Source organism: Notolabrus celidotus, chromosome 5, assembly GCF_009762535.1.
Source record: "Notolabrus celidotus isolate fNotCel1 chromosome 5, fNotCel1.pri, whole genome shotgun sequence".
In the NCBI taxonomy this organism is placed as follows: domain Eukaryota; kingdom Metazoa; phylum Chordata; class Actinopteri; order Labriformes; family Labridae; genus Notolabrus; species Notolabrus celidotus.
This window is the reverse complement of record NC_048276.1, coordinates 28497405-28514789: the sequence shown is the minus strand read 5'-3', so window position 1 is coordinate 28514789 and position 17385 is coordinate 28497405. Positions and strand designations below refer to the sequence as shown.

Genomic DNA, 17385 nt, shown 5'->3' with positions numbered 1-17385 from the left:
AGCCAAACTCATTATACAGTTGGTTTGCCTTCTTTACTGACCTACCGAGAAGCTCCAGAGCAAACCAACACCCAAACAGATACCCCTTTTGCAGCTGAATTAGAGGTAATCAGGCAGAGGTCACTCAATACAGGCCCCCCCACATCTCTCAAGCATACGAGACCCGGCTGTGAGACACAGAGATGAGAGAATTCCCTCAACCTCAACACGCACAGTTACACAAGAAGCACCAGCAGTAACAGTGGTTATCGAAATGACATGGCACGACGTGGACCCCAGGAAGCTTCCAAGGTCAAGCTTGCAACATATGATAGCAAAGAGGACTGGGACTCGTTTCTGTTGCCTTTTGAGCACCAAGCACACAAGTATGGATGGACTGCCGCAGAGTGAATTGATAGATTTCATGAGTGTCTTCGTGGAGTTGCTATTTGTTATGTTTGCAGTTTACCAGAGCACATTCGCGAGGACTATACCCTTCTTAACGAGCAACTTAAACAAAGATTTGGAGTAAAAGACCCCCCAACAACTGTCCGTAGGAAGCTAGGAGCAATACGACAAGGCAAAGAATCCTCAGCAGAGTTTGTAGAGGAGGTTTGTAGCCTCGTGAGCCTGGCCTAACCTGGGACGGACTTAATACTGCAGGACCAGCTAGCCACTGATGCCTTTTTAAAAGGTTTGAGAGACCAAAAAGTACCCTACGAGGTAATGAATCGTGACCCACAATCATTGGCTGATGCACAGAAGCTAGCTGAAGCCCATTAACACAATTTCAAGGCAACCCTGGGTTGCGATGCTGACACAAGAACAAGAAGGGCACAGCGCATCTCCTGGGCGGATGAAGAGGGGGAGTGCACTGATGAACATTTCTTAGCCCCTAGGCGTCTACAGAGCCCCAAGTATGTTACAGAGGATCATTTTAAAGTACTTATGGACAGAGTGGAGCAGCTGTACCTGAAGTTGGAACAGCTTAAGCCAGTGGTAAAAGACTGTGCACCTGTGGAGCGCTTGGCACCATATAACAACAGAGCACAAGAACATGGCAAAGATAGGAAGCTGTCAAGTCACCCGCTCCCTCAAAGTGGAAGAGCACAATCACCTAGCCCAAATCAAATGAGCAGAGCTGCCTATTTCCGTTGTGGGGAGGTGGGCCACATTAGGAGAGAGTCGAGACACCTTGACCAAAAGTAAGCCAGAGACTTCAGGGGTACCTGGGAGCAAGGGGGGCCAACTACTCATGCCACAGCTAGGACGCACAACCAAAAGAGGTCCCAGCTTGCAAATTGACATGAAAGTAAATTGCCTACCCATTAATGCAGTCGTTGATACCGGCGCAGAAGCTACAGTGATGTCCGAAGAGGTCTACAACATGCTCCCTAAAGAGGCACGGAAACCTCTCACTAAAACTTCTCTCAGAAATGCGGAAGTAGGAAGTAAAATGTCAGTGTTGGGTGAATTTGAGGTGGCCTTAGAGATTGGGAGCCGAAAACTAAACTGGAAAGTTTTTGTAAGCCGGATCCACAACCCTTTTCTCTTAGGCCTTGATCCAATGCAAGCTGCTGACATGACTGTCCTTGCTAGTTGCAAAGTCTTTGTTGGCTGTGAACCAGTGCCTTCACGTGTTGTGGAGGGTGAGGGTGAAGACTACTCTGTGGCACATGTGATTTTGGAAGAGAACATAATCCTGTCACCTGAAAGGTGCCTTGTCTGGGTTACAGTTGAAAACCCAAAGCCTGGTCTTCCAGCAGTTCTGGAGCCAATTAACATAACTGAGACTGTTTCATCAGGAAGTGTTGCCATCTACATGGACCCTAGGGTCCCTGTCAGACTCTGTTACTTCTCATGTGAAAAAGCATCCCTACCCCGTGGAGTCTGTGTTGGCATTTTAGTGGAGACCTTCCCTGATGATCCCCTCCCCATAACTGACACCAGCAGAAAAGTGCAGCAGAGGAAGAAAGTGACGAAAAATCCAGGCCACTCATTGGAAGAGTGGCAAGAACCGCATTGGACTTACCACAACACCTGCAGGCTTAGTGTTCACGTCTTCAAGCAAGACGCTCAATGAAGATCAGCAGGAAAAACTGATCGCTCTCCTCCTAAGGTACGAATCCCTCTTTGCAGCTAATGATACATCTCTGCTGTTACCCAGATCAACACTGGAACGGCCAGACCAGTTCGCGAACCAGTCCAACGGACACCCCTGGGCTTCCAAGGAGAAGAAGAGCAGCAATTGAAAGAAATGCTGGAGGCTGGAGTAGTTGTACCTTCCTGCTCTCAGTGGGCAGCACCAGTTGTCCTTGTTGTCCTTGTTAGAAGGATGGTAGAGTCAGATGATGCATTGACTATCGTCGCCTTAGCAGCTTTACGGTGAGGGATGTTTATCTGCTGCCTAAAATGGATGAGTGTCTTGATGTCCTGGGAGAAGCAATCTGCCAGTATCCACTCTGGACCTTCAGAGTGGATACTGGCAGATTTCTGTGGACCCCAAAGACAGTGACAAAACAGCATTCATTACCCGCTATGGCTTGTATGAGTACACAAGAATGCCGTTTGGCCTCTGCAATGCGCCTGGAACATTTCAGAGAGCCTTCGAGGGTTTCAGTGGAAGACACTTCTCATCTACCTGGACGATATAATCATTCTGGGCAGAGGAGTTGAAGAGAACCTGCAGTGTCAGCTATTGAGAGACACGGTCCTTTTTCTTGGGCATGTGGTTAGTTGCGAGGGGATGAGTCCCAACCTGGGACTGATCAAAGATGTGCAGGAGTGGCAGCCTCCAACAAAGATCCAGCAATTGCAGGCCTTTCATGGACTTTGCAATTACTACCCCCGCTTTGCCCCCGCCTTTGCTGAGCTTGCCAGTCCTCTCAATTAACTCCTTAAGAAGAACACTGAATTCCACTGGGGAGACCCACAACAGGAAGCCTTCCTGCAACTTAAAGAGAAACTAACGACTTCCCCAGTTCTGGCATACCCAACACTCTCTGGTAGCTACACCCTGGACACTGATGCCTCCAACCACAGCATTGGTGCAGTTCTATCACAAATCCAGTGGGGGGAGAAAAGAGTTATCTCCTATGCCAGCAGTCATCTCACTCCAGCACAACAGAGGTACTGTGTGACCAGGTGAGAACTTCTGGCAATTGTCAGATTCCCAAGACAGAAATGCAAATGCAGACGCACTATCAAGAAGAAACACAGAAGGCAGACTGTGACTGCTATCAAACCGGCAAAGAAGTGACAGATCTCCCATGTCACGGGTGTGCACACTGTCAAAGATTGCACAAGCAGTGGGCCAGATTTGAAGAGGATGTGGATGATGTGGTGCCCCTACTCATCAGGCAGATTACTGTGCAAGAAGCAGACAACTCCACAAACAGGCTCCAGCAACCTGGAGCAGATTGTCACAACTCCACAGTAAATTGGCTTCAACCCCTGAGCCATCAGCAGTTAGAGTCTGCACAAAAGGAATATCTAGTCCTGTCCATATTGCATGGCTGGAAAGAGTCAGGCGCTCTCCCATCAAGAGACCAGGCAACGATAGAAATCCCAGCTGTGAGGAAATACTGGCTCTGCTGGCCGCAGATAGAACGTCACCAAGGAGTCCTTCATTACCACTGGGAAAATGCTGACAGATGTAACTCATCCTTGTTGTTGCTGGTTCCTGCCTCACTGCAAACTGGAGTCACGCAGGCTTGTCATGAACAGTGTTGCCACAGTTACCTTGAAAAAGTAACCTGATTACTGATTACTCCTTTAAAAAGTAACTCAGTTACTTTGCTGACTACTTGATTTTAACATAAAAGTGACAACTGGTTTTGCCAATACTCACTTTATTGGAAGTGCATTTTTAACATGTCGATACGAAAAATAAAAAGTAAACAATGTATCTCCTGATATTTTAAGTTTAACTTAAATACTATTTCCTGAAATAAATACATGTTTTAATAAAAAATAAAATAAAGCCAGTCTTTCTTGATCACACATATTTAACCGTTAACACTGTAATGGTATAACTTACTATTACCTTGTTTATAAATGGAACTATTAAATTATTTTTAACATGTTTTATGAATGTTGAACCTAAACCTGATGTTCACAGCATTAGAGCAGCAGAGTGGTTTTACAACACCAAACAGTGTACAACACCACATGTAGGCTGATATCTTGTTAACTGTGTTTAAGGGTAGCATTTCCTCTACAACAGGGGTTCCCACACTTTTCAGCCCGCGACCCCCAAAATAAAGGTGCTAAAGTCTTGCGACTCCCACTGTCCCTCAAAGTGATTTAATGTGGCTTCATTTAGCTGGTCTGCAGAAAATTAGCCTACCAATGTGAGCATGTGGCTGTGTTTCCTGTGCCGTTATGAATTAACCTGCTGCTACTGATGCTTTTGATAATTAACTGTTCACTAACCCTAAACTAAGGAGTCATCTGACAAAAAGAAAGGCAGAAAACTTGTCACATTTTCTATTTTCAATGTTTTATTTCAAATGCAGCTACTATTTTTGTCTATTTTTTTCTATAATGGCTAAAATGCAATATTCATGGATAATAATAAAAAAAAAACATTCTGAAAGACATCTCATGGACCCCCATTTGTGTCTCTCGACCCCCCAGGTGTTCCCGACCCACACTTTGGGAACCCCTGTTCTACAACATACCGTCCGACCAACTTCTTCAACTCTCCCCCACTTACTGGTTTTGCACCAAAGTCCAGCTTTTGTTGTTTGATGGGTTGGGGACCTCCTGCAGAAGTCGAGGCCGTGGCTTTGCTCGCTGCTCTCTGCTTAGAACCACCTGGTGGGACTTGCTCTGTAAGCTTGACTGTGCTGTGCTGCGATTCCAGATGTTTCTTCAAATTAGGCGTAGTGTTTTTGAAGCTAGATAGTACTTTGTTACCAGCAGCACAGAGTATACAACAAACCTTAATATTGTCATCTTTAGCTGACATGAACTCAAAATAGTGACTATATTTCCAGCTAGAAAACGCGTATCTCTCTCCTCCCTCCATAGTTGTTTACGTATGGGGAGCAGCGTGTGGTGGTACACGTGAGTTCGTTCTTGACCGGCCGCATGCTGAAAACATGACTTGTCGCATCTGTGATGTCACTCCCTGAGATGCAAGAAGAAAGCAAAAATATAGATTTCTACTGTTGAAAATGACAAAAAATAGTAACGCAAGGTGACTGGATAAGTAACTTTAATCTGATAACTGGTTTGGAAATATTAACGCTGTGTCCTCCGCTCTAAAGAGGAGAGGGACCACCCGGCTTGGTATCAACTCACAGTTCAAAGCCACTATCCCCTGATGGTATGGGGTTATGAAATGTATTATGAAATTTAAATAAAGCTGTAGTAACTGAAAAAAAAAGAAGAAAAAAGGAAAACTTTCCCTTAATAAAATCTCAGCTCATTTCTAATATCGGACACATTTAATTAGTTCAAAATAATTTGCTTTGTGTGTTTCGTTGAATTCAGAATGGAAAAAAAATGTGATTTCATTATTTGAAAAGTGTTTAAGTTGTCCGTCATGACCATAAAAATAATGTCTATCTCTTTTTTCTTAAATGGAGAATCTTCATCAGATGTCTGACAAACCCCGCCGTAGTCCTCAAATCATCTCAGACCAGAAAACACCTCAGCAGAGCCCCGAAGGCGTCTAGATTGTTATGATGACATTGATCGGGAGTTGCTTCAGCCACAAAGAAATCAAACGGATGGGTTACAGGCCATTGATCAGGAGGTGAGAGCTGCAATTGACCGCAGCAATTTGTGTGTAACGCTGTGCCAGTTTGCACCTGCCTTTCAAACATGCTAAGTATAGACACAAAAACACCGCCCGCAATCTGCTTCAGGTTTGATAAATCACATTGCGTGTGCTATATAATTACATTTGCATCTCCTCCTCCCAGTATTTAGCGCGTTCTGATAATCTGCATGTATTCTGCATATTCATGACGGCAAACACGCTAAATGGATTACAAGTGCTAGTTTGTTCATTTGACAGACGCAATCCTCGGTGCTCCTGGTTAGTACATCTGCTTTGAGTGCAATATCAAGTTTGTACGTGATTCTATACACGCAAACCTTAAGTAGACCGGGCCCTATATGGACAAGAGTATTTGGACGGCTGACCGTTACACCAACAGGGACAGTAATGACATTTTATTCATATAATTTAATATAGAGTTGGTCCCCCTTTGGCAACTAGAACAGCTCTCACTCTTCTTGGAAGGCTTTCTTTGAGATGCTTGAGTCTTTCTGTGGGAATTCATGCCCATTCATTCTGTAGACCATTTAGGAGGTCAGACACTGATGTTGGATGAGAAGACCTGGCTCGCAATCTCCGTTCCAGTACATCCCAAAGTCGCTCTATAGGGTTGAGGTCAGGGCTCTGAGCAGGTCAGTCAAGTTCTTCCACACCAAACTCATCAAACCTTGTCTTCTTTAAAGTCCTTGCTTTGTGCACTGCGGGACAGCCATGTTGAAATAGAAAAGGGCTTTCTCCAAACTGTTGCCACAAAGTTGGGCCCAAACCCTGAAAACAGCCCAGCATTATTCCTCCTCCACCAAACTTCACCAAAGAACACAGCTTCATTACTCAAGTCAAAGTATAGATCATCCAGGTCAAATATTACTCCAATACAAGTCAAAGTTGTTCTGTCAAATTTCAGAAAAGAGAAGGAAATCAATGAACTGACTTCAAAGCAAAAGTAGTTAGAAACTAGAGCACTGATAGAAATATAGTGGAGTGTAAAGTAAAAATAATTGTCTTCTAAATGTAATGGAGTAAAAGTAATAAGTATCCCCAAAAAATAATACTCAAAAAATGAACTTAAGTACAGTACTTGAGTAAATTTACTTTGTTGCTGTCCACCACTGCAGTTGGCCACATAGTGTATCTCTCAAAGCTGTGTACAAAGTTACCTACCATTCACTATGTCCCTGTACCAACTGTTTGAAACGTGCTGTTGCATCAAATTTAAAAAGGGCATATATTTGAAAACAATTTCATCTTTCAGCTTCTACCTCAACTAGTATGAATCCATATCCATCGAGTCCTGACATTGATATTGATTTTAACCCAAGAACACTATCACCAGGTGATTTTCACCTGAGCAAACACATTTACATGATATTCATTATGTTGTGTTTGAATGAGTGTCATCGGCCCCTAGGTAGCTTGAGCATCGTCTTTGACGTCTTTGACGTCTTTGAAGGCGTGGGTGTTTCCCTACTCCAAAACCTGCTTTTTCCTCCATGCACGTGTTTGGGTGATTTTCACCCTTTTTTGTTTCTCTCTCCTGCAGCTGTTTGTGTGTCAAGGAGACTGTGCCTTCACCAGGGAAGTCTCAAATGTCCCAGGAATGGGTTGGCCGAACACCTAGTTTCCAGTTTATTATCTTTTTTTGTTTTAGAAATTTTTGGTCCCAAATTCCAAATTTTCAGTCATTTTGGAGCACTTTTATTGGGTCCCCCCATGACACATTTTTTCATTTTGATAGATATGGCACAGTTTAAAATAAAAGAACACTACTCTAATTTGTAATGTATTTGTCATATTTTGATGACAAATGCTTTTTATTGGGTATATTATATTGAGTAAAAAACACCCGGCGTTAGTGATGGTGTTACTAATATTAGCGATAGTGTTCTAGGGTTAATACGAAACAGCATACACCACCCCTCGTGATCACAAGGAAACCTCTGTCTTAATGGGACTCATATCGAACCATCTCTACCGATTGAGGTGTTTTTCACACTGAGCATTTTTATTCTGATCCGGCTGTTATAAGCGGTTCATGTAAAATTGCAAATTAGTGATAAAGTTGACACAACGTATATATATATATTTACCAATTTGTAAAGGTTTCAACCTGGGCAGAGACAAAGGGGCAATAACAGTGGAAGACCATTATAATCTGGGTTGCTTAAATCAGTCTGATACCTTAATATTCACAGAAGGTGCATTGATAATTATTTGATTTGTATTGGTATTGATGTGATTTGAAACCAAATACAATTTAAAATTTTTGTTGGGGACTCTAGGTGAGGTCAGAAAAAAAGGTTGCTTTCTGTTGCAGTGAATATTAATAGACAAAGAAGGCTGTCGCCCAGGATGTAGGGTTGGATGCATTTTGTGAAGAATAAGACAAAAATCCATTCAAATAACTTAACACCTGCAGTTTAATATGAAAACGAGCTGAAATAACAAGTTGGACCAGTAGAAGAGGGGCAGGTGTTGAACCCACATCCCCGGTTTGCATATTTTAAGGACCCTTGTTGAGTGTCTTTCTGTCATGTTGAACCACTACAGTCAGAAAAAAGTGACTTATAAACACCAGACAGAAAACTTAAAACATTTCTCAGTCTTCACTGAGTCTGAGTCGACAGCACAGGTGGTACGTGAGGAGGGGTCTGATGGATTGGTCTCTGATACCATAGATTAGAGAACTCAGACATCTGGGGAAGATGAAAATACACACGTAAAAAATGATCTGTATACGAATAATAAGTAGCCTTGTTACAAATCCTGAGATAGCTATGAGTAATGGGTTTTGTATAGTGGAGGAAAGACTGAGGCCCAGCTGTATCAGATGCAGTAGCAGTGTGTTTCGAGTCTTACGAGTTGAAGCTTTGTCCGTGGAGGCTGATCTGGCTGCTATCATCACACCAATGTAAGAAGAAGTGATAGCAACACCAGCTGACACAAACACAAAAACAGTGTATGCTTTTTCGTAATGGTTAGACTTTCGGAAAATCCACATAACGCGTGCACTACAAATGTATGTCATCTGCAAACTCTCCAAGTCTTCAAACCGAAAATGTAGCAGCAAAATAACTCGAGTGAGGACATTTAGTGAGCTGAAGGCCCACACTGTAAAGATGGCCATCCATGTGTTCCTCATGGTGATGATGGTAGCGTGCCTCAGTGGGTAACACACAGCCACATATCTCTCCACAGACATCACCACCAGTGTGAGAGGAGAGATTTCTTTTGTAAGATCAGCAAGCATGATCAGAAAGCCACACACAGGATACATCAGCCTGACTCTAATAGAAGACAGTATGAACATTATCTGACTCAACACCATCAGTGTGGTATCTGCAAATAGGAGGTTATACAGAAGAATATATCGAGAGGTTTCACAAAAAACAGCTTTACTCCTTAAGATGAATAACATGGTCCCATTAATGAAGAGGAACACACAGCATGGCGCTGTTATTAGAGCAGAAAGTAACACTCTCTCCAGCAGCCCCTGGTACTGGTGTTCAGTAGTGATGTTAGTCACAGACTGGTTTGCAAATGACATTCTAGAAAAGTAATCTGACATTAATAAAACATTCAAATGATAACACCAGAGTTAGTATTCCTGAAAAGACGATCAAAGCTCAGCACAGATGCCTGATGAACGAACATAAAAAACCTAAAGTGACTGTAGATAACTGTAGAAGTCCCATGAATGTCTTTCAGTTTGTTTTTCCAAAAAGGTAAAGATCTAACTTAAGCACAGATGCCTGTTGAACAGACACAAAAAACATTAAAATGTCAGAACACATTTTTTCATTTTGAGACACTTAACAGATAAATATCCGTGGTGATCAGCTGCAGAGCAGAGCTGGTCTGCAGAGGTATCCTTCCTTTAATACTGTACAGCAACTCTTTTTCCACACCCATGTGACACCCTCATATAACATTGTTCAGTGGTGTAATCTATGGAGAGAATATTGTGTCTTTAATATGCAATCAAAAATAATGGATTTGAGAACAAAAAACAATTTTGCAAACCAAATTATGATTTGAAAAATATGAAATAATGCTATGAATAAAGGAAATATATTTGTGATTAAAAATGTATCTTTATAAATCCACTCTTTTTTTGTTACAAACAAAATTATTATTCTCACGAACCACAGATTCGTTTGCGTTTCCAGTTTTTGCGTTTGCGTTTCCAGTTTTTGCGTTTGCGTTTCCAGTTTTTGCGTTTGCGTTTCCAGTTTTTGCATTTGCGTTTCTACATAACTGTCATGGGCGGGACCTCCCCTGAGAGATTCAAGAAGCCTCCTGATTGGTCAGTCTCACTCAGAGAGACGGTGTGACAACTTCCGCCCCAACAAGTTGTTGCCGCGAAGGGAGACATATCAACATCGAGAAACAGGTACGTTTTGCGTAACATAACTGTCTATTTTCTGTCTTATTGGTGCTATTAAGGTTACACTTGTCGTTCGTTCTTCCAGTGTTTTTTTCCCCTAACCGCTTTAGACGGCGGTATCAGACATTAACACCTAACACGCTGTGTGCTCGTCATAAGTGACTGACTTTATTACCGCCCGGCTTTAGTGACAGTTATCCTAATTTCATAGTTATCGGCCTGTTTATAAATAAATAAACAAACTTTTTCATTAGATATACTATCAGAACAAATCAGGAGGCGTGTGTGTGGATTGTTGAGGGGTCATTCCTCCTTTAAGTTAAGTAAAAAGAAACTAAAAGCATAAAAGGGGCCATATTTTCACTGATCTTCAACCCTTAGGGTTTGATCATGTTTTATTTATCACTGTCGCTGGTACCAGAAAGCAGCATCAGGAAGCAGTTTACTGAGGTAACTGTTATTATGAGCCGGGCGGTAATAAAGTCAGTCACTTATGACGAGCACACAGCGTGTTAGGTGTTAATGTCTGATACCGCCGTCTAAAACGGTTAGGGGAAAAAAACACTGGAAGAACGAACGACAAGTGTAACCTTAATAGCACCAATAAGACAGAAAATAGACAGGTATGTTACGCAAAACGTACCTGTTTCTCGATGTTGATATGTCTCCCTTCGCGCTGTTATCGCCCTACTGGTTTCTACGCTAACTGGTTTCCATGATCCAGCTGTGTTGTATTTACTTACAGACAGGCGCTGTGTTCTGCTTCAGACACAAGATTCGCCACACATTTACAAACATATTAACAGAAGTTCTCGGGTCTCATCTCACATCTACTGCAGCAACAATGGTCGGATCAGTGAGCAGTGCATCACAGCTGCCCACGAAAGTCATTAAATATGTAAAAATAAAGTATTTTCAAACTTAAACGGAGTTGGATTCGTTCCCACGAGAGCAAAATGTGATTTAGTCAAGAGACCGCTACCTAAGCTCGTGAGCCACGAAGCTCACTTTGATTCAGTGATTCTGACAGGTATCAATCAACTACGTCATCATCCAGGTCACAGCCAGGGAACATGTTAGTCTGTGTTCACCTGAAACAACTGGTTTCCTTGAGTTCATATCAGGAAATACTGGACCATGTTTAGCGAAAGTTTCCTCCAAACTACGGCCTTATTAACCTCTGAACTGCAGCACACTACTACATCTTACTCTGTCACAGGTAAATACTTTATAACGGTGACCATCTAACCCACAGAACTCGGTTAAAATACACCTTTAGACGGTTTACGTGGAGCCGTGGGAACACAGTGCAGGAGGAGTTTTCAAGTCGTGTCTCAGTTAGAGTTTACTACAGGAAGAATAACTCAGGTGAAGGAATCACAGGATCTACATCTACAAAAATATATGCAAAGACGAACAAAAACACAGACTCGATATTACGCGAACAAAATTCACGAGTCCAAAAGTCTCATTCCACAAACATAACCACTATGCCACGAACTCTACTGAAATAATATAGTTCCGTCACTGAAATATTATACACGCTCACGTGGGGTAACATTTTGGTCTGTGCTCGTCTAAAACAACAGTTTACTCTGTGTCTGTGTGAGGAAATACCTCAATATATTTAGTAAGGTGTTTGTAGGTAGTGATGCTTTATTAGCTGCTGCCTTACAGCACACTTCAGACCTACACATATTCACAAAGGCAAAAAGTGACGAACATCAGGTGAAGTGTTACCTGGCGTGGAGTTCAATAATGTTTTAAATAGTGATTATAAAATACATCGCGGAGCAACACTGTCCTTTGTCTTTTCTTAGCTGTATTTTTGTAGATGTCTGTGATCTTGTGATTCCTTCACCCGAGTTATTCTTCCTGCAGTAGACTCTAACTGAGACACGACTTGAAAACTCCTCCTGCACTGTGTTCCCACGGCTCCACGTAAACCGTCTAAAGGTGTATTTTAACCGAGTTCTGTGGGTTAGATGGTCACCGTTATAAAGTATTTACCTGTGACAGAGTAAGATGTAGTAGTGTGCTGCAGTTCAGAGGTTAATAAGGCCGTAGTTTGGAGGAAACTTTCGCTAAACATGGTCCAGTATTTCCTGATATGAACTCAAGGAAACCAGTTGTTTCAGGTGAACACAGACTAACATGTTCCCTGGCTGTGACCTGGATGATGACGTAGTTGATTGATACCTGTCAGAATCACTGAATCAAAGTGAGCTTCGTGGCTCACGAGCTTAGGTAGCGGTCTCTTGACATAATCACATTTTGCTCTCGTGGGAACGAATCCAACTCCGTTTAAGTTTGAAAATACTTTATTTTTACATATTTAATGACTTTCGTGGGTAGCTGTGATGCACTGCTCACTGATCCGACCATTGTTGCTGCAGTAGATGTGAGATGAGACCCGAGAACTTCTGTTAATATGTTTGTAAATGTGTGGCGAATCTTGTGTCTGAAGCAGAACACAGCGCCTGTCTGTAAGTAAATACAACACAGCTGGATCACGGAAACCAGTTAGCGTAGAAACCAGTAGGGCGGTAACAGCGGCAACAACTTGTTGGGGCGGAAGTTGTCACACCGTCTCTCTGAGTGAGACTGACCAATCAGGAGGCTTCTTGCATCTCTCAGGGGAGGTCCCGCCCATGCCAGTTATGTAGAAACGCAAATGCAAAAACTGGAAACGCAAACGAATCTGTGGTTCGTGAGAATAATAATTTTGTTTGTAACAAAAAAAGAGTGGATTTATAAAGATACATTTTTAATCACAAATATATTTCCTTTATTCATAGCATTATTTCAAATTTTTCAAATCATAATTTGGTTTGCAAAATTGTTTTTGTTCTCAAATCCATTATTTTTGATCGCATATTAAAGACACAATACTCTCTCCATAGTAATCTGGACACATAGCTATAACCTTAAACGGTTTACTACGTCTTACATAAAAACACAACAGCATGCATCGTTCACTTTGGCAGCTAATTAAGATTTAATTTTAGTCCTGAGAGGAACATGGCTAAAAGTTTAAGTCCCACTTTATTGTTTTTTTTTGCTCTCCACAGTTTTAGTTTAAGTCAACAAAGTCTTCACTTTCAGTAAAAGTGTGCTATCTTTAAACTAAATTGGTATCAAGGTTGTACCAAGTGTTCAAATCTTCTACATTTCACTCACTTGACACCTTTACTTATGTTTTATCTAGATTCCTTACCTTAGGCAGGGCATTCACTGCACAAGTTTTAAAAAGTTGGGGTGGAAAGTGAACTCACACTGTACGAGTGAATCGTCCATGACGCTTGACCAAAGCTCATGATCTAGGTGCTCACATTGAGCCTCATTCAGTAACAGTGTGTATGCACAGTGGCTACGTTTACATGAGACTTTTAATTCCTGTTTAATTCCGAATTAAGATTAAATCCTCTTTAAAAAGATTTAAAATTACCATGTAAACACCTAAATCCGAATGAAAATGATAATTCCGAATTAAACTTAAATCCGATGTAAGTAGCTGGTTTATTCTGATTTTAAATCCGAATTGAATAATTCCTCTATCATGTATACGTTCATTCCGCTTTAAATTAATTCCGGTCGTTCTGTGCATGCTCGTTCCCTTGTCCTGTCGCGATGACGCACATACTCCGCGCTGGCGGGCACATATTTCAGGCTGAGGTAGAGCAGCCGTTGCACTAACCGGCTTTGAATCGCCACAGTCCGGTCTTCCGCCTCCCTTCTCCGGTTGTCTATCTCTCTTCTCCTCCTCAGCTGACGAAAGTGAAGCAGTACGTTTGTGTCGAGCTGCTTTTTAACAACTATAGTCAAAATCAAAGCGAAATTTGAACTTATTGTGTGGTCTTCCATGTTGTAACCGAAAATGAAAGAAGCAGGAACTGGAGTCTGTTTTCTTCCGGTAAACGTAATTACGTCACGCCCGCCCCTGTCCAACCAGAACCCTTCCCAACCCCCAGACTTTAAGAGGAATTAAATAAAAACAATTAAACATGTTTTCCATGTAAACCTCAATTTGGAATTACTATTTCCATGTAAACACGAAGAAGAAAACTTTAATTCCGAATTAAAAAACATCATGTAACCGTACCCAATATGTGCTTTAACTGTGCGTATAAACGTTTGAAGCACAAATCTGAGATTCATCAATATATTATTACTTGAATTTATTCTTACACTGCAAACAAAAATAGAACTTCCTCAGAACATGCGAACGCACAAATGATGACAACCAACTTTCTCAGAAAATGTAAACACATATTTTTTTCACTAAATGCATGACACATTTAAAGGGGCTATGAGGACTATCCGTCGGGTGTTGTTTACAGTGACACCTTTGGACGGAATCGGTAGCTTTTTTCCGGGATAAAGACGCCATTTCCCATGAGCACCCTCGCCCACTGTCGCAAAGACCAGGGGTCTCATTTATAAAGGTTGCTTACGCACAAAACAGGGCCTGAAATTGGCGTCCGCCAGTTTTCAGCCCAAGTTTGTGATTTATAAAAAACAAACTTGAAGTGAAAATGTGACTACCGGTAAGCAAACTCTGACCCAGGCGTACGTACATTTTAGAGGCAGGGGGAAATTGGCGACGCAGTTGGTGAGAGGGAGAACTGAAGTCAGATTATATTTTGATGCCTTTTACACATTTCATTCATTGAAAAACAACATTAACAGACCCGCGTCACCATCATCACTAAAATCTACATATTCTATTTGTACGTGTGTTTGTTGTGAGTCGTTTCCAATAAGCTGTCATTAAAAGATAAAAGCATGTCTTAGAGTTCATCAAATATTTCATCAGCTTTGTCTCACCTTTACATTCCTCCGAGGTGTAGAGGAAACACACGGGCTGTATCCTAACGTGTTTGTCGGGAGGTAAAAACCAAAGTTACATCAGAGGACGTAAATAAGCAAAGTGACAGTCATGTTTGCAATGTTTCTAACGCTGTGCAGAGTCACTGAGTGTAGTTATACTTTTAATAAAGACTGCTGTACGACGCACGCGGAGCGCAAAGACACGGCCCTGGCTGCCTCACACACTGATCACACATCTTCATCACCTGCATGTGTTTACTGTGTTACTGAGAAAAGTGTGGAGTAAAGCCATGCCCGGTTCTCACAGTTATTATCTTACATATCATAATCAGTCAAAGCGCAGACCAAGCTGCCCGTGATGAAACCAGCATGTTAAAACTCATATTCACGGATCAAACTTCTGTCAGATAATATCGTTGCGCACATGCATATACTCTGCCTCCCACCTATCTTGAACCCCCCTGTTTTCAAAGTCCACCTTTCATTTAGCCATTTTTGAGGGAGAGGGATAGCTGAAAATTGACTCCAGGTGACTAGCTTCATAAGGCTGATGATGAGCGGAGTCGGGTAACGGCTCTCGCGTGCGGGCCCTCAATTGACATGCAGTGCATTGTGGGACTTGTAGTTTTAGTGGTGCGTGCAAAATACCGTCGGGCCAGCTCTATAAATAATTTGATATTATCTCGCGGGCCAAAGATAATGCCATCCGGCCCGTGGGCCTTGAGTTTGACACATATGTCATAGACCTACTCTATGTACAGAGCTATTTACATTATATTCAGATGTGCAATTTTACAGGCATTGGCATTATTTATTAATACCACTTATTTTAATTTCAAAAACTGAATTAGCTAACATGTATCTGCATTTATTTCACACACTATCTCAAAGCAGGACCTCAGCATTGAAACAGAGGGGACAACACCCTCTCCTCCAGCTCTACTGAACCCGGGCTTTCAGCAGTGGGCAGAGGAAGGGGAGAGGTGATGGTGTCAGAGGAAGGGGAGAGGTGATTGTGTCAGAGGAAGGGGGAGAGGTTCTGCATCTGGCACGTGCTGCATGGAACGACAGCTTTGCTGCTGATGAAGACCCGGAGCCAGGCGTGGAAACATTAACAGCCTCAGTAAGAAAGCCGGGCTTCTTTTTTTTTCTGTCCTGGTGACTCCTGCTGATACGCTTCAGAAAAGTGTTGGTTTTCTTGCCTCAACCTCCGCAACAATCACCTCTACCCCTCTTGTCTTGATGCACCGAAAAGATGTCCTTATATAGATTAATTGAGGCATGGTAGTATGCTGATTGCAGGTTGCGGGCACGCGCCTGTCAATTATTCTGATTCACTAATATACACAAGGTGGTGAGAACAAAATTGGCTGGTACGCACTTGTCATGAATCCGACGGGGATTTTGAGTAAGAACATTTCTACGCATTTATTAGTGAATGAGGCCCATTGTACGGTCTGACTTTAATGCACGACCCGAGTGCTTACACTGTACAAGATAAACCAGGAGATTTGACAAAAACTCCCATGCACGGAAGTATATTAACTGAGGACGCTTGTTTCACCCCAGGCCTGCAGAGGCCATAAACTCCAGCCCCTAACAGCTCTGAGACTGACTCAAAGTTCTCCATCTTATGCGCTATTCCAATGCCCAGCCACTCTAATACACACAGAAACTGACACATACTCAAACGCAACCATTCCAGCACAAAGAAAAAGTAAACAAATGTTTAAAGACTACCTTTTGTATGTTATACACACGACCTGAGTTAACATTAGATCCTGTCTGATACGGTCAACATGTCCTGAGTTTTTAACAGTTCATGAAGTTGCATTAATGTGCCACATTTGTAAACACAGTGTCTCTTTTCATTTAAACAGATTGTTTGTGCAGAGCAGTGGGATTGTTTCTTTAGGTTCTACTGGATGGAGAACGTTGTGAACGGTGGTATGTTTTTTACAGTTGGCCGACGTTTCCCTGTGAAAGCTGATCGAGGGGGTTTCTTTTTCAAAGGGACAGACAACTTTCGAAAACAAGCACTCTCAGCCCTTAAAAAATATCATTTGGCATACTGTATATCAAAAGTAATTAATGCCAGTAAAGGAAAATGTGTCATACATCACGAGAAGTACAGAAATTGCTACCACAAAGAGTGCACTAGGAAGCTAAGCAGCTAGAAATGGTTTTGCTCCCGTAGTCCGCCATGATTGTTTACTCTAAAGTCATGTCACTACAAAGTCTGAGACAATACAAAAGTTTCTTTCGACTTGTTTTTCTCCAAACTCTCCATAAAGGTTTAGATCATCCCTTCTCTCATATTATTCATTCTAATACCCACAGGAATCATCACTAATGTTGCTGTTTACTATAAGCAGAAATGAGAAAAGGTGTGAATTATTAA

At 42.0% G+C, this 17385-nt stretch overlaps 1 protein-coding gene across 1 annotated transcript; it reads right to left on the bottom strand.

Moving 5' to 3' along the window:
• Positions 1–8169: 8169 nt before the first annotated feature.
• Positions 8170–9697, bottom strand: LOC117813373 (odorant receptor 131-2-like). Its single transcript, XM_034684551.1, has one exon. It carries the CDS (start codon positions 9333–9335, stop codon positions 8367–8369), a length of 969 nt encoding a protein of 322 aa, XP_034540442.1. The 5' UTR covers positions 9336–9697; the 3' UTR covers positions 8170–8366.
• Positions 9698–17385: the final 7688 nt, after the last annotated feature.

Bases quoted from the DNA above. Each gene is read 5' to 3' on its own strand.
- LOC117813373 (XM_034684551.1), bottom strand. From the start codon at position 9,335: ATGTCAGATTACTTTTCTAGAATGTCATTTGCAAACCAGTCTGTGACT.